We start from the raw sequence: 24,628 nt of genomic DNA, 5'->3' as shown, positions 1-24,628 counted from the left end.
TACATTTTTTAACTGTTTCACTCATAGACTCTCACGCTCTTCTGATTGGCTACCAGCTCCTGTCTGTCACTCTGAAGTCAGACTTCATTTGTCCCTGAAGTTGGAGTGTGATGAAGTATGACATGTACACATATAATGTGAATATAACATACATTGCATAGAACATACACTGTATGCTGGATTATGATCTATGCATACAAATGTTACTGTCCCAACACCCCTGACACAGCACTGACTGTGAATTTCTTTTACAGGATTGTCAGGGTGACTCACAGCAGCTCCACATCACATTATAGAGTTTATATCAAAAATATATATTTTTATCATTATTTTACCAAAAAAAGTCACTCACTGTTTCATGGGCCTTCATTACACTAGTGCAGCTATGTAAAAAGTAATTTGGATAAAAATGTCTAGCTGATTTAAAAGGAAACTGCCACCTACAAACAACTAGATGTGCATTCAAAATGGAGTTTTTATTTTTCCTCAGCATTGCTTTGATGTTTGTTTATTGTAACACAGATACCTTATACTGTATGAATGTATTATATGATTAGTAATGTATTTCAGCATATGGTCATGCCAGAAAGAATGCGATTGCATTTAGAGCTGTTTATTATCGAGGACCCATAAGCCTCATTCAGGCAAGTACAAAAATAGTACGTTGTAGTACATGTTTTTCCACTTTTTGAGGAAATGAAAGCCAAGTCTGTCCACAGTGACATAGTATATAACGAAAATAAAATCATCAATCAACATCACACAGCTAATAGTCATCATTAGTATTACATTACATTCAATCCATTGAAAATACATTCAGATTGACTGGGGTTCTGAGGCTCTGTCGAAAAAATAGGAGTGACATTACGTCTCTTTCAGTCTCGGCCTACAAATAGAGTTTTAAAGCCTTACAAAAATGTGTATGTACTGGAAGCAATACTTGGTTTACTACCAGGTGTGTGATTTTAAGCGGGGATTAAATGTAAGGTAGGTCATCTGACATTTTCACCCTTAAATAGGTGACTATATTCTAAATAAAATGTTCAGTCTCTCTTTAGTTGCTTATTGTGGTTAGCCAACATGAATGCAAGAAACAAAAGGGGATATTTCCAGCATAGAACAATTAATAATAATAAGTTCACATAAAATAAACATTTTTAGAATGACCTCATTGCAGATAAAATATATAACATATATGTTTGTCAACTTTAGCAGGAAAAAGAAATCACACAATTACTTATATAAATATTCAAGTTTAGTATGTGTTCAGGTATTCAGGTTCCACAAACACACATATCCTACTTTTTCATTTCATTTTAGAGGCAGAGGTGTCAAATACAATATTCAAAGAGCCAAAATGGCTGCAGGTTTGCATCTGGAATAATATACTGGCTCTTCATGGTTAACACTGCACTCCTGTGCTAAAGGACTGAAGGTAAAGACAATGAGGAAAGCCCAAAATATAGGGCACTATACCAACATACAGCACATACACTTTTTTAAAATGAAATTTGCAGGACATTGGGTTGTGTATGAGTACCATTCTAGAAAACTCCAATAAGTCATGTTGTCTGAGAAGGTGCACAGAAATTCAGCAGATTGTGTAGCAGAAATCTAGTAAATGTTGGCCAAAATCATTCAAAGAGCTGCTCAGGAAAAGCACAACACTTCGCTTTTCTTAAACATATAAAGCTCTAAAGCTCTGGAAACCACACAAGTTCTCTGCAACAGAGAAAATAAAACAACCAATGGGCCTCATTTATAAATATTTTAGTAAAGTTGTTTTCATAGGCTGAAACAAACTAAAAAAAAAAAAAAAAAAAAAAATCCCATCAGTTTTCCAAAACTATAACAAAGATATTCTTCATACTTGTGCATATCGATCATTTCAATTATGTCGATAAATTACTATGTGCATTGTCAGTTCAGCTAATTTACATTTCGTGCCACCTACAAAACCCTACAAAAGGCACAGTTCACAGAGCTTAAAATGACAAAATTCCTCCTTTTATATGGTGCAATTACTTTTGTCCTAGGTAAACGGCATGTCTTATTTTATTTTTTAATTGACGGAGTTGTCTTTGATAAAATGATTTGCTATGAAATATAAAATGAGTTTCACAAAATGCTCATTAAATCTTTGTGTGTAACTGAAATAACTTGACTTAAAATTGACAGTGCCATCTAAAGATACATTTGAATGAACTCATCAACAATTATATGATTTGTAGCCGATCAAAAAACGTTCACATTTGCGATTCCCCTTTACATTTACATGTATACAAACTCAGGAAAATCAAACTGGATTTTCATGAATACCACCTCCTGTACACGTTCCTGCAAATGATTTACAAATAAATGAGTTTTTATTCAGCTTGTTAAATGAGGCCTATAACGTCCAAGGCACACACTGTCATGGTAACAGTAAAATAATGCTTGATAACAGCTTGATAACGTAACAGCGTAATGTAATGTAAAATTAAACAGAGGGGAATACTCTGTGGTTAATTAAATAGGTCATGCAGGGGTTAATGAGTCCGTATTTTAATATCAAAGTCTGTAGTTTCTCATTGGTGTGAAGAAGGTGGCATTCGCACATGCACAGTTCTTTGAGCCATTTTCTTTCTTTGTTTTTGGACATTCATTTCCACAGTTAATAAAGTTTTACTGAAAAAGTGATCGCAAGCTGATTTAATGGCAACAGTCTCTTCTTTCCAAAGAAAACAACTCCCGCAGTCGCAGTTCATAATGTTGTTCAAAAAACAAAGAGCTTTCTGAGAGAGTGAGAGAGAGAGAGGGAGGGAGAGAGAGAGAGAGAGAGAGAGAGAGAGAGAGAGAGAGAGAGAGAGAGAGAGAGAGAGAGTCTTGAAATAGAATGTAGAGAGGAAGTTGCGTTATTAGGGATCAGTAGCATTTGTTTAAAAGCTTCTGCTGTGTCTCTATACAAGATTCTTATTCTACACCTATAATTCATCGCTCTTTGCATAAACACAATAATACAGTGTTAAAATATAGTAATGATCACTGTGTAGCTACGGTAGGGTCCAAAATGCTGAGTTTATCATCTGTTTTGTGGCCATGAACGAATTAGAATTAGTCCACTGTGACCACAGGAAGTTAAACATGACTGAGATGAGATCATATTCCACTTTAATCCTAATCCTAATCCATGTTTAGGATTATGTATGCTGCCCATCAAAAGCTTTATTTATCTTGAGTTATCTATAAATACGCATTTTTTTTTCTTTCCCCAGCTTTGATATTAAAGGCTAACCAGGTTTTTTTTTTGAGGAAAACAAGGTGACTTTGTCATTCTTATTATTGAAAATTTGCTTTTATCATCTTGCTCTGTACTTTCGAGATCTCGTGCAATTTTTCATACCCCAGCTTTGATGAGTAGTGTATTAACTACATATTGTTTATTTGTTTGTTTATGCCTTCATTCATCTTGCAAACTGGCAATTCGTGGCAAGAAAATTTTCCTTACAAAATGTTCAACAAAAAAAGCCTCATATTTCTGTTCATTGTCTACTCTACTATGTTTCTCTTTGCAGAATTGCAGCTAAAACTGAATGAAACCATAAAACTATCAGGTTATGACATCAGGCTTAGACTCAGCTGCACATGTCATTACTCCACCTAGTGCCATAATGTTGGTCTGGCCAGTAAACTGTGCATCAATACAGCATGTCTCCATGACCACACACACACACACACACACACACACACACACACACACACACACACAGAGGAGACAGCACATAAAAAAGTGCTTCACCTACAACAGCGATCGTAGTAGGCTGTCTGTAGTTACCAGATTGTCTTGCTTAACCATCAGCATGTCATGTGACTTTTAGGAACTTTTCATCCTTCTGTATCTGCTAACTCAAAGTTCTGGTTTATTGTTCTTAGTGTTCCTCCTTCTTAAAGGTATTTGTTTTGGTTGAGCCACAAAAAATAAGGAAATTGTGGGGGGTTTTTTCATCGGGAAGAAAAAAAAAAAGACCAACCCGAAAATACTATAGGAACAAAAACAAGCAGATAAACAAAGAGTGTGAGGTTGTATCATCTTGGTCTATAATCATCTGGAATCCCTGAAAGGTTCCTCAGTTTCAGCACAACATCCACGCTGCGTATGAGGCTGTCAATCTTTTCCCGCATCTCCGGTGTGTACGGATCATACTCAAGCTTTCTGAGGCCCGAGCGCTTGAAGTTGCCATCTTTTTGTGCCACAACGCACAACAGCCGATCCTCTGATACGTCAAGGCCCAAGAAGAGAACCATGCGCTTCAGCTGAGTGAAAAGGTCAAGCTTCAGCTCCTCGAAGTGCACAAGGTGTACGTTTTTACCATACTGGAGCCAGTCGAGTGTATGTGATGCCCACCACGGTGCATAGTTCTTTACGAACTCAGGCCATTCTGAAACACAGTGAGAGAGTGAGGAGAAATTAAGAATGGGGTAAAGGAAAGAACTATAATATCTACTGTAAACAGTAATAAAAGCACATATATTGAAACAAGAATAAATCTAAAATTATAATATTAATTATAACACCTGCCAAAGGGCAAAGGGTTTTGCAGATTCGAAAGCATGGGATTATGGTTTAACCAAAAATGAAACTGAGCAGTTTTTTTTGTACAGGTAACACTGCTTCCTTACAGTTCTTTCCTGATCTCAGGTTATTGTCGTGTAGCATTTAATGTGTTCTCTGGGTTCTCCACTTTCCAAATGAACTTTGACTATATTCAAGATATTTTCACTTGATAAGATGTCAATTTTTGCGATGAGGAAATGGAATTGTTTGTTTGAATGAAACTGGAGCTTGAGTTTGAATTAGAATTGCTTCACCTGTGGCAACCTGCCTTTAATCACATTGATGCATTTGGATGTGCTGAATATCTGCTGAATTGTGAGCAAACACTTTATTTTGAATGTACTATTAGAGTGTATTGTATGTATTGGTTTGATTTGCCTGCACTGGTTTCAAAGTAAACTTGATTGTGTTTCAACTGAAGCTTGTGTTTCAACCAAGCCTTCTACCCAAAATCATATCTTGTTGATGCGCCATTGTAGCTGGTTTGTCTTGGTCTGGAGTCATACACTCCAAACCAGACCTTTGCCATCACGTATGGCTTCAATGACTCTTGCCATTATCTGTGATCCTTGTGGTGCTGAACAATCAGTTACCAGAACAATATCTCCTGGACAGGACTGACGCCTGACATGAGACCACCTTTGTTGTGTCGCTCATGTCCAGCATGTCCAAAAAAGATCTACGATGTATTGTATTTGTCACCATCATCTTCTGGAGTACAGGTCCGTTTTCCAAATAACCCTGGTGGCAAGGGTTGGACCTTGAGTTGGAGTAAGTGATCGGGGGTTAGTGGTTCAAGGTCATTGGGATCATCTGAAATTGTTGTTAAGGGACAGCTGATCATAATAGATTCAACCTCACATATCACTCTGGCAAGAGCCTCATCATCCAAAGGTTGTAAGTTTATAACAGACAAGAAAATCCTTTTGACCATTTGGATCAATCGTTCCCAAACACCTCCGTGATGGGCACCAGCAGGGGGACTGAGTGTCCATTGCACACCTTTTGGAAGGAGACTGTTTTCTATCTGTTTCACATTTCAAGACTTTAAAGCTTCCCTCAACTCCTTTTCAGTCAAGGTAAAATTAGTTCCATTGTCTAAACTTATCTCTTTCATATGGCCTCTTCTAGAAATAAAATGCCTGAATCCATTTATATAGGAGTCAGTATCATACCACTTTCCCATACCTCACCCTCTTTTAATGTCTATCGGTCCAAAATAATCAACTCTGACATGTGAAAAGGGAGGAGGGTGTTTAATAAAAGTGATTAAAAGGGATTTTCATCAATCTCCTGGACTAATAGTGACACAGAACCATGTGTCTTCCGAAGCTTTAGCATTGCCTTTTCTTACAGCTTAAATTCTTGAATTTGAGCTTCCATGCTACAGCATTCCTGAATTTATTCCAGCTTGAAAAGTAATTCAGGAATGTGCTGGTGGCATCATAGTTGCTTGTAACTGTGACAGTGACTATAATTCGACTCTTTTCTCAACTCAATGTCATCTGGAAGGATTGCAAGTTTGGATGGAGGATCAGGCCAAAGTTGTGGTAAGTCAATTAAGAAGTTCAGTCCATTGATCCAGGTTCTTTTGTCACTAACACCTCAACATGCAGTCCATGGGAGGCATAATCTGCTGGGTTTACCTTGTCAGGAATGTGTTTCCACTGTGAGACTTCCGATGTACCCCTGATGACGTTGACACAGTTTGCAATTAAGATGTGGAACCATCTGCTTTAATTTCTAATGTACTTCAGAACAGTCATACTGTCTGTCCAAAATACAGACTGTTCCAATTGCATCTACATTTCAGTGGGCACTGTCCAATCAACATGAACTGCCAAAACTGCAGCAGTCAGCTCAAGAGGTGGGATAGTCATCCAATTTAATAGAGCCACGCTAGATTTCACCATAACAAAGTCCACATGTACTTTGTCACGTCTGTTGGTCGGTCACAGTGCCATTTCCAGATTTACTTACATCACAGAGTTCCTCGGCTTGAAGCAGCAAGTGATCTTGATGTCTGTAAGACCCTGAAGTCCATGCAGCCAATGTTTCCATGATTGAGCAAGACGTTTGGAATTTCTTCATACAAGCCAAGGTTAAGCCTACATAACTCCTGCAAGATGCTTTGCTGTAAAGGTCAAGGGTTCAATAAATCCCAGAGGGTTGTATACAGAACTGACCATGGACAGAATTCCTCACCTAGAGCATGGTTGATCTTTTAGGGACACATGGAATTAAAGACAACCTCTTCAGCACACCGCTGCACACCAAGAGCTTGCTCCATGGGGAGGTGGCAGTGGCTGTGGCACAGTTGGTAGAGCGGGTTGTCCACTAATTGTAGAGTTGGCAGTTCGATTCCCAGCCCACGTGACTCCACATGCCGAAGTGTCCTTGGGCAAGACACTGAACCCCAAGTTAGGACCTTGCATGGCAGCTCTGCTACCATTGGAAGCTAGAACTACTCGGCTATTACTGGTTACTTTGTGCAATTGGAGGTTTTAATTTGAAAAAGTGCCTTCAATTCCTGGTAAAGATGAATGGCACAGGCTTCTGTGTCATTCAACAAGTCATACACATAAAACTTCTTCAGATTTGTACTGGTTGCCTCAACTGAGAAACTTCCTTTGCTGTCCTTGGCTATTCTTCTCAGGGCATAGCTGGCACAACTAGATGATGATCTTGTGTTCCTGCCACAAACAGGTGAACAACAATTCATGAGCGATAGAATGATGTCCCAATCCTTCCACCACAGAAAATGAAACATCTTCTCCCCATCCATATAACCATGTTGTCAAGGCAAAAGAATATCAGGACTCCACTCTAAGAATTTGTAAGGTTTGGACCTTGTATAAGTTCACTGTTGAGAGATGTTCCTTGACATGATGCAGTACAACCCAACACCACCCACAAACTTTCTTGGGATGATAAGACCCTGTGGTAAGGTATGTACCACCCCTTTCCATTCTTCAGTTTCAGTTGTTCTTCAGGTACAAGCTCAGCATGTCCACACTTCAAAATGTAGTCCATGAATTCCCTGTAATCCAAGCCTTTATTTTTCCAGCTATATAAGTCCAATGCTCACAGCCTTTTCAGACTCATTTCCTCTCTCTTCCTTCTTCTGAAGTTCACCATTAGTCTTCTGAATGTTCAGAATTCTTGGATGGCTTTTTGAACACAGAACATTTAAGGCACCTTTCACAATCTTTACTCATATACCGTTTATCTAAGCATCCAAAGCAAATGCCCTTTATCCACAGTAATTCCACACACTCATTATGAGACTTACATAGCAACTCTTCACATGAATATATGACATGTGCACCATTGTAAATTTAGAAACAATTCGCTTGTCATCCAGGACTTTCTTTTTTAAGTGCTCTATTGCAGAAAGCTCAACAGGTCTATCAGGTGCAGCTCCCACTGTGCAGGCGAAGCTACTGCTCTTGCTCTTCGACTTAAATGCAAGCTTGTCTGACACAGACTTGGCCTGCATCACCCTCTTACTGGAAAATGGTTTATGTATGCCACCAAAAAGAGGATCTTGCATAATTCTAGCCTACCTTGCCATGAAGTTAACAAGAACACAGAAGTTAGCCTTTGTTTTCCTTTGCTCCAGGATATCAAATGCTGCAGAACTCCACCTTTCTTTTAACTTATGAGGGAGTTTTGAAACAATAAGCCTTAGGTTAGAGGGTAGGTTGAGTTCTTCCATGTATTGCAAACTCTGTGACAGATCGCAGCATCCTCGAAGAAAGGGTGCGTAACTGGATAGTGCCTTTCCATCTTCAGCTTTAACGCCATTCCAGTTTAAGGCCTTCACCATATATGCTGGTGAGCTTTATTTCATCACCAAAAGATACTCCAACAGCCTTTTGCCTCAGTATATCCCTAATGTGCCTCCATAAATAAACAACTACATTGGAACCCCCTTTTTTAATGTTTGGAATTTTGATCCTTTGAGCAATTTGATTTTGATTCCGCTGTGTGTATTTACTTTACATACATATTAGTAAATGTAATATCTGTGGGTAACAAATGGAACCCCAATCATGGAAACACCCAGGTGTAATACACAGACACAAGTTTTGCAAAAGAAGCCCAGTGCTGCTGGGGGTATTTCCAAAAAACATCCCCACTGAGGTCATTTTGAAACAAAACTACTAGATTACTTAAACAACTCAAAGCGCTTTATGATAAATAAAGCTCTTATGATAAATGGAGGTATTCAGAAATGGTGCGAAATAAAGTTCATGTACTTAATGCTGAAGACCTCATTCCTGACCCCATCAACATGCATATGAACATAAAACTGTGGTATCTACAGTATGTGTGAAGTAAAATACCTTGAAATTTGTGGGAACTGTAAAATATGTGTGTCACGACATATTAAAGAAAGAAGAAAGGCTGCAGTTCTATGAATTTTTAATTATGTATTTTCAATCAGTAATTTGGGGATCTGTATGTTACTTTCAAGAAAAGTAACTTAAAAAATAAAGAATGAGAGAACTCATTTTCTTCTGCGCATGATCCACCTTCCTGCTGAACATGTGGCTTGTGGAATATGTTTCATAGGCCTGTGTTCAGTGTCCAGGTAAAAAGTATGAGTGTAACAAACAGTAGATTATTTGGATCATCACAATCAGATGATACTTCAGTTTAAAAGGCAACTATAATTAATTGTGTATTACTGATTAGAATTGATTATAACTCAATTATTATAGACAAAGTCCAAACCAGTGGTTTGTAATAAATAATTCATATTATTAGATGTGTAAATATGCAGGCAAGGTGATTTCCCCATAACTGATAGCTTTAACTTTAATAGCCTGTTTCTTTAATAGTCCATCATCATTCATGATTCATAGCCCTACCCTTGTTGGCGTTCTCTTATTGTCCATCGCATAAACAATTTCCCTTTCATAAATGACCACTTACATTTACTGGGTAAACCAACAACCAACAAGAAGATTTCAAATGAATTGTTAATCTACGGATGGGTGACAAAGGGGAAAAAACAACAACAACAACAACATAAAACATAAAAATTATAGTAAGCCCAAGACAGACAACCAAAACAGCTTTAGTGCTCTTTGGCATTTGACAAGTCTCTGGAACTATACTGGAGCAAGGAACTCCATTCTTCTTAATGATTTTCCTTCAGTTGGTATGTAACTGATGATGGTGACAAAGTCCTGGACTGAATTTTTCTGAAAAAGGTAAGGTAGGAAAGACATAAAACTGTAGGCAAGCCCCAAAAACTGTGAAAAGGTGTGAATCACACTGAGAATAAATCACAGAGCCATTTTCTACCATTCATTGGAAACAATAAGAGGTGAAAGTAGTGAGGTAGTGTTTAAAATTACATCATAACAAAATTACATCAGTATTAGTGTTACTCGAGTCTTGAAAACTTATATATTCTACCATCGCCTAAGACACATTACAAATGGCAGACATAACATGTTTTGATATGAGTTTTGAGGGGCGCCCTGAAGGCCAACACTGAGGTCATGAAAATGTCAACACAAAAAATATATAACTCGCCCCAAAATCCACCGATGGGTGGAACGTACAATGCTATACGAGGAATCCCCCTAAAGCGGCCCCATCTCACTCACGTGTGGGACTTGTGTAAGTTTATTTTGTGCTTCTCAAATGGAAGAGAACTTGTTTGGAAAACAGAAAAGAAAGAAGCAAAACAAGAAGTTAAAAAGACAAGCAAAACTCTGGTAAGTGGTGGAGATCATCTAATAACAAAATAATTAAGCAATAGGTTGGCACTTGGTTTGAAGCATGTCATTTGAATAATTTAGATAGCTTTCTTAGAGGAATTCAACATTTTGTTCAAAGCTTGGTCTTTTAAAGTATAGCTATACAGAGTACAAAACCCAACATTTTACTAAAAGTGTTTTGTTATAGCCCACATGACATAACGATGGATCTTTAATTGGGAAGCTCGATCTAGTGGTACATCTAGCATGCAGAATATAATGCTAAGACTTTCAGACAGCTATCCTAAGGTTGGCTCAGCGTATTGATATTTTATAAAAGCATCAACGAGGGAAAAAAAATGCCAAGATGGATTTCCCTTCCTGCGTCCTGGACAGTCCAAGAATCACCTCTGTATATTCAGTCTCACCTTTTCCTTTCCAGTGGGCCTGAGAAGCGAATCCGATATGGCCGCCATACTTCCGGTTGAATTCAGCCATAAGGGCCTTGTAGGGGTTGCGAATCATCAGGATGCTGGAGTCGAAGGCTTCGATTTCTTTCTTGCCACTCTCGTGTGTCTTTATGCAAATTGTCCTGCCACTACGCCAGTGGTCCCTCTCTCCTTTAAAACCTGCAGAGCCAGATATTTTAATGTTTATATTCTGTCTGTGTGAGAATGATAAATATTTTATATAGGGAAGGATTTTTCTGTGTCTATTTCCATAAATATTATTTCCATTAAGGTATGAATTTTTTGGTATTTTAATATATTAATTAAATGATTTAAAAAATAAAAATAAAATAAAATCTACAGACAAAGAGAACAGGTTGAACAAGTTTTAGTTAACCGTGATACTTTACACACCAACAGTGAGAAATGCTGCCCACACTCACCCTTGTTGTATAGTGAACCATCAAAGTAGTAACTCCCTGTGTAATATCCAGTGGCCAACTCGATGAGGTGGCGAGCCCATGTATTTCCAGCTCCAGGGAAGCTTGCTAAAGCTGTCAGCTTTTTCGAACGTGTGGGCAGGAACCGCCGGTCCATACATCGATTGTCTATGGAGGAATAAAACATAAAAAAATGAGACTGCAAATAAAGGAATTGTTATGCCAAAATGTACACATTATAAGTCAAATATACCTGATCGTTCAAATCATGAGTATTTTGAAAATTCTGCAGTGACTACATGGCAAATATAGCTAACAATAGAGGCTATAGTAAACGTGAACAAGGTGATTTATTTTCTCAGTCACTGTTGTTTAAAAATTTCTTTGCAGAAGAAACTAGAAGTAAATAGACTAAGCGAAGATTGCCCAATTAAATTACAAATTACATTAACAGACCTGTAAGCTTTGTGTGGTTGACTTAAAAAAACAACAACAATTATTCAGTATGTGTGTTCTTGTGTGTATGCATAATAGTTTTATGTTCATGATGAGATGATGTGCAACATGATTTATCCATAATGGTTTCATAACAGTAAAGCTGAGTTACCGATACTGTATAAAGAAAAACTTTCTACTTGTGACCAGCTGTCACTGCTAGTTAATCGTCTCATTATATCTGGTTGGTATTGTGTCTTTGCGTGTTTTGTGGTACAGCTTTAAGCTACGTTACTTGTATATTTTGAGGTTGCTTCATTATTATCTTTATAATTAGAGCTTATTAGGCTATCTATGTAGATCGGTGTGATGGGTGATGGACCACAGCAATAAATATCACATATATGACTGAGAAAAAATGCGAAGAAAAACTCTTGATTCAATGATTTCACACTTGAGTCCAGCTATTCCAGCTCGAGTATGTAGTTATAGAGGTCATTCTCAGTACTTATAGAAAGCTCTGTATTCATTTTTTATTCACATTCATTTGGGAATTTGGTAAAATTCACCCACGTTAAAGCCTACATGAGAACAAAAATGCAACTGGATAAGGTTGAATCTGCATGGGCAGCGTTTTTGGGACATTTAGAGAGACTTTATTTGGTGGTGAAACTCATGTGCTATAACGTCATTATGCATACATAGGGAAGTGAAAGATGCTTGCTTAGGAAAGTCATCATATGTCTTAATAACACTGAGTCACTATGCAGATCTAAACCCTCTCCATCATCAAACTGGCCAGTCAGCCCATATAATATATATATACAGACTAAATACATATACACCGAAGAAAAAAAATGTTTTCATAGTGTGATTTTAATCTCATGCGATCGTTCAAATTTTTCTTATTGCATGTCTACATTCTTGTGCACTATACTCGACCTATGCCTCTGCATTAAAAATGAAATAGACACATAATTAGTGTATTAACATCAGAATTTATTGCAGCTCATGCTGCAGTCATATCAGCATACAAATTAGCTGAGCTCCCTGCATTAGTCTCAAAAACAGTGACTGCAAGAGATACTGAAGATCACTGACTTTGCTTCGGTTTTTTTTCTTACTTCTGTAGCACCTTCCCAAAACCCAAGGACAATTGACAAAGAAAAAATGTAAATGTAATTTAGACTTGTGGCAATGCTTGATCAATGGCATGAACCAGTCATGAAAACGTGCCAAAAATGGAAATAGTGGAAATTTAGGTGGTAAATTTGATGGTGCTTTTCTGTCTTTGGCTTGAGTGAGAAAGTATTCCAGTCCGACTACATTGCCATTACCTTGCACTTGTGTTTGGTAAACTATAAAGTAGTCGTCATTGCCGCAGCTCTCAAAGTCCTCGGCTGCACAGCGATTAAGGCACAAATCCTCTTCCTCAGGCTCGTGTAGGGTGAAGAGGGTGGTGGGGAAACCACAGTGGCATTTAATCCCAGCCAAAGCAGCCAGAGAAAACTCCTGCACACACACACACACACGGACACACACACACACACACACACACACACACACACACACACACACAAACACGTCTTACTATCCTTGTGAAGAAATTCCATTGATATAATTATTAATGCAGATAATTAATGTAACACTATACACTAACTGCAAACAGCAACCCCCCCAAACAAATAACCTCAGGTGTCAACAACAGCAGCAACAACAACAACAACAACAACAACAACAACAACAAAAATCCAACATATCTCAATACGTAGTCATTTCTTACCAAAAAGTAAACCAACATTCAGAACCCAGGTGGGAAATAATAAGTACACTTCGAATTCAATAACATGTAGAACCACCTTTAGCACCAATAAGTTGAAGTAAATGTTTATTAGTCTCTCACATTATTTTGCAATAATTTCTTTTGGCCCACTCTTCTTTACAACATTGCTTCATTTCATTGATGTTTGAGGGCATTCCTTTTATGCACCGCTCTCTTTAGATCCCGCCACATCTGACTGGGGTTGCGGTCTGGACCTTGCCATTGGCATGATGACAAAACATCAACACCTAAGTCTCATCAGTCCAAAGGATATTGTTTCTGAATGTATATGATATGTTGAGATGCCATTTTGTAAATCTAAGCCATGCTACCATATTATTTTTGGTGATAAGAAACTTTTTCCTAGCCACCCTTCCCTGAAATCTCTACTTGTTCAGTATTTTTCTGATTGTGCTGTCATGAACATACACATGTAACGTGCTTACATAGGTCACATGATGTACAGTGGGGGAAATAAATATTGAATGCGTCAACATTTATTTCAGTAAATATATTTCCAATGAGGCTATTCACATGAAATTTTCACCAGACTTTGGTATTAGCTCAAGAAATCTGCAAATATAAAGAAATCCAAACATTAAAGTCCATAGATTAAGTTATGTGTAATAAAGAGGAATGACACGGGAGAAAAGTATTGAACATGCTAACTGAAATTTATTTAATACGTATTGGAGAAGCCTTTGTTTTTAATGACCGCTTCAAGACACTTTCTGTATGAAGAAATTAATGGGTCGCAGTATTCAGGTGTGATTTTGGCCCGTTCTTCTAAACATATTGTCTTTAAATCTTGTTTAATTGGATTTAAGTCAGGTGACTGACTGGGCCATTCTAACGCCTTCATTTTTTTTCTCTGAAACCAGTTGAGTTTCCTTTGCTGTACGCTTTGGATCATTGTCCTTCTAGAAGGACCACCCATGTCTCATCTTCATCATTCTGGTGGATGGCAGCAGGTTCTTCTCAAGAATCTCCCGGTAAAGGGCTCCATTCATTGTTCCTTCAATTATATGAAGGCTGCCAGTACCATGTGATGAAAAACAGCCCCACACCATGATGCTTCACCTCCAACCTTCACTGTTGGTGTAGTGTTTTTAGGGTGATGTGCAGTGCCATTTCTTCCCCAAACATGGTGTGTAGTATGACAGACAAAAAGTTCAATTTTGCTCTCGTCTGACCAGACTACACTCTCCCAGTATTTCATAGGCTTGTCCAAATGAGTTGTAGCAAACTTTAAACGAGCTTCGAAATGCCATTTCTTTAGTAATGGAGTCTTGCAGGGTGAGCGTGTTGGTTATGGTGGTGGAGTGCACTGCCTATTATTTTCTTTCTGATGATAGTATCTGCTGCCACCAAGCGTTTCTGGAGCTCTTCCCGAGTGGTCCTTGGCTGTTGGGCTACTCTTCTGATTATTCTTCTGACTCCCTGGTCAGAAATCTTGTGAGGAGCTTCTGTGCGTGGCCGGTTGATGTCGAGATTCAGGAGTTTTGAAACACGTGCGTATCCGATTCCATCAATATGTTTCGCAACAATAAGGTTACGAAGGTCTTGGGAAAGCTCTTTGTTTTTACCCACCATGAGATGTTTTGTGTGTGACACTTTGGTAACAAAAAGCCTTTTTATAGACCATCAATTTACTAACCCAGTTGATATTAATTTGCACTGATAGGGGGTATAATTACTTATGGAGTTCAGCTGGTTCCTTGCCTTACTTTGCCTTGGAGAACTGCTTTTTCTTTGCGTGTTCAATACTTTTTCCTTGTGTCATACCACTTTATTACACATTTATAAATATTTACTTTATTTATGACTTTAATGTTGTGAATTCTTTATATTTGTGGATTTCTTGAGTAAATACTGATGTCTGTTGAAAATTTCATGTGAATAACCTAATTGGAAATATATTTACTGAACAAAATGCTGATGTGTCCAATACTTATTTCCCCCACTGTAGCTGTTGGGTTGTTCTTTGTCTCTGAGCATTACACAATTTCTGACATTTCAGATTGGCAACTGTCTTGAAGGCTTTCCATTTGTAAGCAAACCTTCTCATTGTAGAATGGTGAATTTCAAATTGTTTGGAAAAGGCCTTCCCACTGCCTATTTCTGACCTTTCCTCTTAAGGATACCTGAAATGTTCACAGCAAAAAGCTCAGCGTTAACGGGGATTTTACTTTTCATTTTTACTTTCACATGTAGTCTACACACATACATTTTTGAGCGGAAGTTCAGGTTAAGAGCTTCTAAGAGTTAAAGAGATTGCTAAAACCTGTTAGTTGATAGTACCTGAAAAAAAGAGCTAAAAGATTCAGAATATTTTACCATATGTGGTTCATTTTAGGTCTAGGATTAGAGTTTTCGTTTAATCTTAACTCTTACCCTGAACTTCCTCTCAAGTGTTAAAAAGGAACATCAAGTTCTAACTCAACCATCTTCAGTAATCACTTTATCAGGTGCAGTTCTCTCTCTTTCTGGGTAAAAGGAAGTGTATATGCATGGTGGATGGTAGATGGGGTGAGCTGATGTAACACCAAGCTTCCTGCAATATTAATAAGCTCTCTCTCTCTCTCTCTGTCTCTGAGCTAAAGTGTGTGTAGGAACAGGAGATGAAATGTAGAGCAGCTGACAAGAAGCCAAGCCATATTGGTCCAATTGCTATTTTCTTTCTTTTCTTTTTTTCCCTTCAACTACAGCTCACGTGCAATCTCACCCCAAGTTCCCCGTGTTCTTGAGTCAGCAGTCTTTGTCACATAATGTTTTCGCACATTCCTAGGTGAAAGCAGAACTAAAATACCATCAGTAAGTAAAATCCGTGTGAGATCTGAGGCAGACGCCTTTTTCTTTCCTATTTTGTTATTCTACTTTTACTTCCATATGTTAAGAGTTCATACTTTCCGACTTGAGCGAAGACTTTTACTGGAAGAAAGATGTAAGAGAGCACATGGATTTTTAGTGAGCTAAAACAACAGCTTCTGTATACTTACACAACATGCCCACAATCACAGTACCTCAAAAACACTGATTTTTCTCATTTGACATGTCCCCTAGAGTTTTTTTCTGCTCACTGATTTCCAGTTATTATAACAACAAAAAACCACTACGAGAAATACTACACCCATATACACACAACCAAGCTAATTTTATGTGTGAGAACACACACACAAACCTTCTCTGTGCACATGTCAACACACTTCTCCACGGACATGTTCTGAATGACAGCAGCAGCAGGAAGTGCTAGTGTGATGTTGTCCGGTCTCCTGAAACAGCCTTTAAAGATGGCACTCCCATCTGAAACACAATCACAACACAAACATTTAAATGAATGAATGAATGAATGAATATATATATATATATATATATATATATATATATATATATATATATATATATATATATATATATATATATAATCAGTCCACTGTGGGTTTGTTTCAACAATAATGAAAAAACATGAGGAATAAAACAGTTTGTCACATGTGGTTAATCAATGTTGGCATGGTAACAGTGACTTGATTATTTTTCTATAACAGCATGTCCCAAAATGTTCTGTTCCTCTTATGCCACAGCAATCTGTCAATGTAGCTTTTTGCTCATTAATGAACAACACACTTTGCTTATTTTTATCCATTTATAGTTATATTTACTGTTGTACAATGTGGAACTGACTATTACAAAACGCTCACACTAGAGAAAGTCCTCCCAAGAAAGGCTCCTTACAAAAAAACAAAAAATAAAAACAGAAAGTAGCATCATTGCTGTATTGAACTAATTAAAGTGATTAAATGACTGATGCCTGTAGGAATTAATGCTTGTAGAGTTCCGCTCAAATGTCACAGAGTGTGAATAACATAGAAAGGTCTGAAACAGTCTCAGCCAAACCCTGCTAAAAGATCATAGTATTGCAATGAAAAAAAATCCCTTTAGCATAAATCACTTTAAAATGGGACCAAGGACTTTCAGAGGAAACAGCTACTCCACTAGTTGTATGAACACACACACACACACACACACACACACACACACACACACACAATCTGTCACATGATGAGTGTTTTTACTCAATAATTAGACTCAATCTGAGGAAACAGGAAAGAAGATAGAACACTGAATCTGTTGTACTTTATCTGTAAATGAGTGCAAGACATCCTGTCTCATCCTAACACATCAAAAATAAAACAACAACGTGTCTTCCTAACGCAGCACACACAAACAACGTCTCCTCCTACAAGGTCTCATCCTGATGTAGCAAGGTCAGGTTGCTCAGTTTCCCTCGTCCTTTTCATTCCTCCTTCTGGTTGCCCTCGTATGGCCCCTTCCACCCTTAATCATGTAGGTCAATTGATTGCTGGTTGTCTCATTAGCGCCGTATAAAAAGAAGGATATTCAGGTGGGGCACGGCACCCTCTTGTTATCTTTTGTAGTGTAGTGTAGTGTAATGTAGTGTAGCGGCACAAGCTTGGCTGCTGCATTGAAGATCGCTTCAATGTCCATATTCACGTTGTGTCCTTTACTTGGCTGGTTAAACTTTGTTACTGAAAGATTAATCCCTGGGTATTTCTTCGTGAAAAGCAAGAGGTACTTTAACAGGCGGTGAGCTTCTTATACAGCTTCATGCACAATGTGCTTTGCTCTAAGCCATTTGTCCTATCTGTCTGAGAGTTGTACCTTGGATTCAGCCATTGTTCACTGTACGCAGCCTTGACACGGCCGTTTGGCTCCTTCTTCAACTTCAACACTCGTTAAGTGTGCTGGTGCTGCTGCTTTGCTGATCTTACTTGCTTGCAGATTCGTCTTGCTCCGCTAAGTTTGATTGTAACTCCTTCCTGCTTGCCAAGTTGCTCTGCTGCACTCACTACACACTTTTAATTGCTGTATCAAGTGGCTGTACTGTGGCTGTTCGCATAAACAACGGTCGAATATGTTGCGTACCTGAGCTTCTGGGTGCGCTGGTTGGCCTTTTTGGCTACTTAATGTGCATTATGTTTTCCTTAACTGCATCAAGCACATATCCTGTTATGTATGTAATTTTTTATGATGGTGTGATTTTGTCCCATTGTTGCTTAGGATATCTTTACTTATTTTATTTCCTGTTTTCTTTGGGTTGGATGCACTTTTGGTTTCGTTATTTTGTTTTGTGAGCGTCTGTTTATTTTTGGATTCCTGTCTCCCCCTTTGAGAAAAATGTCGTTAAAGTGAAGCTGGTAGCTTTGCCTAGAGGTGTTCCTCCTCCTGGTGACCAACATTCAACTGGGTTTATTGCATTGCATGATTATATATGTGATCTTTGACAATATCCACGTCTCTTTGCTTTCTAGGTGTAACAAGCGTGTGTGCCTTTTCCCTATATATCCAAATTCCCTGGGTGAGAGTCCTAGGGTGGCATAGTCTGTTCTCTTCACATTACTTTATTTATCCCATTGGTTTGTTGGTAACACACACAACAATCTCTCTTCCTCATGTGGCATGCACCAAAGTCTGTGTGAATGTAGTACAGTCCCCTCCGAAACTATTTTAATGGCAAGGCTGATTCATTTGTTTTTGCTGTAGACTGAAAACATTTGGATTTGAGATCTCAAGATGAATGTGAGAAAAGAGTTTTAGAAGTTCAGCTTTTATTTCCTGGTATTTATATGTAGATGTGTTACACGACTTAGAACACGGCACATTTTAAATCAGACCACCCAATTTTGAGCCAAGCAAAAATATTTGAACGTTACTGACAGGTGTTTCTTGTTACCCAGGTGTGTCTGGTTAGATTGATTGTTTAAACATTAAATAACTCTGTACATCTACTCTTGGTTTGAGCCTTCTATTTCACCTGTGAACTCTGCATTTGTTGTGCAAAAGGATAAGCCAACTTCATATCAGAGAGCTATTTATGTCTAAAAGCAAGCTGAGAAAAGAGGTATAATCAATCAGAGGTATTGCAGAAGCATTGGTCATAGCCACTACAACAATTTGGAATGTCCTGAAAAAAGAAAGAAACCACTGGTGTACTGAGCAACAGGCACCAAATGGGTCGGCCAAGGAAAACAATAACAGCTGATGATAAGAAAGATTGTGAGAGCTGTGAAGAAGAATCCAATGGCATCACCAGCAACCTTCACAGGGCAGGGGTGAAGTTATCACAATCCAAGAGAAGACTTCAAGAGCAGAAATATCGAGGCCATATCCCAAAGATGCAAAACACTCATCATCAGTAAGAATTAGAAAACCAGATTGGAATTCACAAAGAACTACAGAGATGAGCCACAAAAGCTCTGGAACAAAGTTTAACCTCTACCAAAGTGATGGAGAATAAAAGGATTTGCTCATGACATTTTTTTTAAAAAACCCATACAAGCTCATCTGTCAAGTATGGTGGAGGTAGTGTCATGGTTTCGGATTGCATGGCTGCTTCTGGAACATTCTCACTAATCTTTATTGATGATGTAACTCATGATGGTAGCAACAGAATGTATTCAGAAGTTTACAGAACCATTATGTCTGACAGTTTACAGAGAAATGCATCCAGGTTTATCGGGGGTGGGGTGGGGGGGGTTGGGGGGGCGACTTTATCCTACACACTGCCAACTCAAGAAAGGACTTAATCAGGGGGAAAAGTGGAAGGTTTTAGACTGGCCAAGTAAATCATCAGACCTTAACCCAACTGAGCAGCATTTCCCTTTCTGAAGAGGAGACTGAAGGGAGAAACCTCCCGAAACAAACAGCAATCAAAGCCTGAAAAAGCATGACCAACGAAGAAATCAACAATTTTGTCACTTTTGTCAATGTGTCACAGACTTAATGCAGTTTTTGCATGCAAGGCATATGCAACCAAATATTATTTGGTTATTATTCACTTTATTTACTGTAATTTAATTCAAGGCTGATCTGTTTCTATATTTTTGCTCGACTAAAAATTGGGTGGTTTGATACAAAAGGTTCTATGTTCTATGTTGTTTAACACATCAAGATGTAAATACCAGGAAATAAAAACTGAAATCCTAAATTCTCATCTCATATCCAGCTTTTGATCTCAAACCCAAATCTCTAAGCACAAACAAATTAACACTCCTTGCTTTTCCAGTACTGTGGACTGTGTATGCATGCATATGTGTTTATATTTGTGCATTAGGGATGTCACGAGAACTGATACTTCGGTACCAAGTCGGCACCAACATTCTTAAAACGTGACGGTACTTGTTTTTCCGTTGGTACCGATTGTAACGAATGTACCAAGGTTACGATTCTTCCGGACCTGATGGGGCAGCAAATACGTGCAAGTGTTTTAGTCGGTCCACAATTGGTGAAGAAGAAGAAGAACGCCTACAAGCACACAGGAACAACTACAAAAGATTAGCTTAGCTTAACAAGTTTAGCTCCGCCCCGACTCCTTGAGAGGAAAAGAGAGGAAAGCTAGTATCGGTTTCCGGTGTGCAACCGATGCTATCGTTCATTTCAAAAAAGCGAGGAAACACCTGGAATTTGGCGAAGCACCTGAAAGAAGGTCCTATATTATGTTTGTTTGAGGCAACTGCATTGTTGCCGTGAAACCAGCTAAAGTTATGCTCCATGTAATGTCAGCGCTAGGCAGTTATTTGTTAACAACGCTAATGCATTGCAGTGTTATAAACAACCTCCTAATGGGCCACTATGCATCGCCATTCAGCCCATGTCCTGTCCCAACCCCCCCTTGCCAGTATCAGCCAGCGGAGGATGTCCTCCAGGAGAGTTTTTTTATTTTATTTTTTAAATTTTACACCACACCGTGGTCTTGACTTTGGTATCGAGTATCGTGTACTTTTGGTGGTATCGGTACTGACTACTAGATTTTTGGTGGAGGTAGTGTCATGGTTTGGGATTGCATGGCTGCTTCTGGAATATTCTCACTAATCTTTATTGATGATGTAACTCATGAACGTCCATGCATACAGCAATTTGCTTGGCTAGAGGTGTGTGTGTATAATTGCTCACATCTCCGTGCTGACTCCTGGCTCAGTTCCAGTCTGTAGATGGACAGGCGGTTGGCTGCTCCACACAGCTTGCTTTTCTCACCCTTACACGGCATGTTACACTCATTGTCCGACACGTTCGCCGCCTGGATCCTGTGGCCGCAGTAACACTCCGCTCCGAACTCCAGGCCAGAGTACAAGTAGCCCCTTAAAATGGAGGGAATGAGTTAAGACACAAGTTGCCTACAGATGTCGCACATTCACATACTATTACTACTGCTACTAATACCACTATTACTACTACGACTACTACTACTACTACTACTACTAATTATAATAATAATAATAATAATGAAGGAAGGATTTGATCTGAGATGTCACATAAAATAAGTTTCCACAATAAATAAATGATCGAGTATAATAGTTTTAGTGTCTTAAAGACACTACTGGTAGATTGATAGAGAGATGGATGGAGAGAATTTGTGTCACTGATAGAGAGATAGATGAAGTGAGAGTCTCTGTTACAACTGTACGTCTGATCAGTTAGAAAAAAATAAAGCGAAAATCTTTTTGATATTTTGATGAAGTGGTGTCAGTCAATAAGGGGAGGTAATTTAATCTTTTCCTGTCTTTCACCACAGCACACCTGTACTGTAGAGAGACACATTTAGAGAAGTGGATGTTTTAATAGTGCTAAACTGCTAACTTGCCAACACAATTTCGCAGCGTTAGTTCTGCACATTTCGCAGTTTCTGAGCCGATATATATACAGAATATAAGGTGGAGCTTATAAACGGTCATTTTGACGACTATTTCCACCAACTGTGTGTTACGCCACGGCGAACACGCGGCTGCAGTACTCATCTTGCAGCACCGCCTACAAACATGGCGGACAAGGACTACACTTCCCAGCCATGCCTGCGCTCAAGTTCGCCTGAATATTGAGTACCAACACCTGTGCGGCTCATAAGTTATAAAAGGCCTCGTTAACCTTCGCGCCTCGCAAAGTAAACGCTCAGTTCTAGTGACTCAGTTGTTTAACCAAGCCGTTAGTTATTCGTTTGGATTTTCCTGGTTTTTCGGACTTATTCGCCTGTTACTCGATTACGAATCCCTGCCCTGCCCTGTCCTGTTTGGATTGTTCGCCTGATTGCCTGACTTCCTTCTGGTTTACGTCTTTAATCTTCCGTTTCTACGCACGCTACCCTGTCCGTCCGCGCTTGTCTCCAAGAGGTAACATGACACTGTGTGCAAAGTGAATGGACGTTTTCCTGTTTGCAAATTCCTAACAAGTGAACTGCAACATTGAAAATACAATAGAGCTTTTAGATGCGTAAGATTGAAACAGATAAATAATAAAGAACTATAAATGTGAAAAATTAAGAAAAAAAACCCCCAAAGCATCAGAACATGGCAAAGGAATAGTATTTGAAAAGGTCCAGTTAATATTCTTGCTTACAAAAATCTTTTAATTAACAAGCAACTAACATGGCGTTAAATTTAAAGCTTAATGACTGGCTCATGGCTATACGTAAGACGATTTGAAGTGGTTATGTTTTGTTTCGTAGTGATGTCTCACAATGCCACTGTAGACTAGGGTCAAGGACTCTGAATGGATGAGATACATACTAGATCTGAAGAATAAATGTCACGTCTCTTTACAATCATCTTTCAAACAGTTAAAAAAAAAAATCTTTTAAATGAGACCAGAGAGTGTAAATAAAATGAAAACCTGTAAAAAAAAAAACCTTCCCTTTCCGACCTCGCTAGCCCTGTAGCTAATGTCTAGTCTGATGTGGTGTCTTCAACTAAATGTATTTAAATTAGTGAGGATTTTCTACAGGAGCCACACTGTGATTTTTTTATACACATATAATTAATTTTCATACATTTATTGTCTCTGGTACAGTATGTTTTCCAAATACTAGGTTCGTTCTACGGAAATACTTAGCTGAGTCTGCATCTGGACTGTAGGCTGTCAGTTAACCCCTGTGTACAGACTTATGGCAATTTTACACACTCTAGTACTGACTCTGGGATCGTTTGAGGGCAGGGCTCAAAATTGCCAGTTTGCTTTCTCATAGAAGAAATCTGTGTGTGTGTGCTTTTCTGTGTACTCTGTGTTAATCCTCTAATTGCTCAGTGCACTATCTGTCCAATCAGATACCTTGGAAAAGTCATATGACCTCATACTGAAATTTGGTGTAATCAGACTGCTTGAGTTGTACATTTGAACATGGGTGGATGCTTCTGAAAGCAAAGCATGAGTGTGTGTGTGAGTGTGTGTGTATGTGTGTGAGTGTGTTTCTTGATATCAGCTGTAGAACACCATTTGTATGAAGGCTCACTCTTTACGAAAAATGTGACTAATGTTACTAATGGCAAAAACAACAACAAAAAAGTTTACAAACACAAATGTAACATAAATTCTGTACACTGGACCAAGCTCTCTTAGCTCACAAAGCTCTCTCTCTTTAAACGAAACCGCCGTGAGCAGAACGTACAAAAGCAGAACAGAAATAAAGAAAAAGAGAACATCTCAGTCGATGTCTAACTATTTGAAAGGTTTTTTGATTAGTATTAGCTGAAATCATCTTATTGATTATTACTTGCAACCATATAGTAAATAAAATGACTGGGGATAAGTCACATGACCTAATGCTGAATACTTGGTTCTGATGTGGGGATGCAGCGTTCACAAATAATGTTTAGTCAGACTGTGTTAGAAATGTGCATGCAGTGTGTGTGTGTGTGTGTTTGTACTTATGCATAAATCTATAATATCTAGAAACATATCCAGCTTTTAATATATAAATGAGTCATAATTAGTATATATTAAGCATAACACGGCTAAATTTAGTCTCAGAGCTTTATTGTAAAACTCTCTTCACGTATAGAGAACTCTAGGTAGGAATCATTAAGCATGCATTAAGCGAACAAGCACAAAACAAAAGATCATAATATGTATTAAATGCGTGTGTGTTTTGTGGAAGTTGAAAAGTCAAACCTCTCAGCACAGTTGTCCTGACAGCGGAAGACAGTCATCTTTTTGTAGTCGAAGAAGGAAATGCCTCTGAGCGCCCTCTTGTGTGTGTCGTCTACATAGCAGCCAATGTACTTTGCTTGAGAATGGAAAATAAAGCAAAGAGATAAGCACAAGGGGTGAAATATGATCTGCAACCTTGATGTCACCTCTTTAATAATAAAATACTTCTGGGCATG

The 24,628-nt window shown here is 38.4% G+C and overlaps 1 protein-coding gene across 1 annotated transcript in view; it reads right to left on the bottom strand.

Moving 5' to 3' along the window:
• Positions 1 to 597: 597 nt before the first annotated feature.
• Positions 598 to 24,628, bottom strand: part of wscd2 (WSC domain containing 2) — a 75,870-nt gene continuing 51,839 nt past the window's right edge. Inside the window, exons 3-9 of the mRNA XM_017452066.3 lie at positions 24,414 to 24,528; positions 21,429 to 21,613; positions 16,639 to 16,760; positions 12,973 to 13,147; positions 11,204 to 11,368; positions 10,740 to 10,940; positions 598 to 4,418 (exon numbers count right to left, since the gene is read on the bottom strand). Of these exons, the coding sequence (XP_017307555.1) occupies positions 4,066 to 4,418; positions 10,740 to 10,940; positions 11,204 to 11,368; positions 12,973 to 13,147; positions 16,639 to 16,760; positions 21,429 to 21,613; positions 24,414 to 24,528 (1,316 nt within the window). The 3' untranslated portion in view covers positions 598 to 4,065. The remainder of the gene's footprint in view (positions 4,419 to 10,739; positions 10,941 to 11,203; positions 11,369 to 12,972; positions 13,148 to 16,638; positions 16,761 to 21,428; positions 21,614 to 24,413; positions 24,529 to 24,628) is intronic.

Source organism: Ictalurus punctatus, chromosome 22 (assembly GCF_001660625.3).
Source record: "Ictalurus punctatus breed USDA103 chromosome 22, Coco_2.0, whole genome shotgun sequence".
NCBI classification, from domain to species: Eukaryota; Metazoa; Chordata; class Actinopteri; order Siluriformes; family Ictaluridae; genus Ictalurus; species Ictalurus punctatus.
The sequence above is the reverse complement of the archived record's forward strand: the minus strand, read 5'-3'. Positions and strand labels throughout refer to the sequence as shown.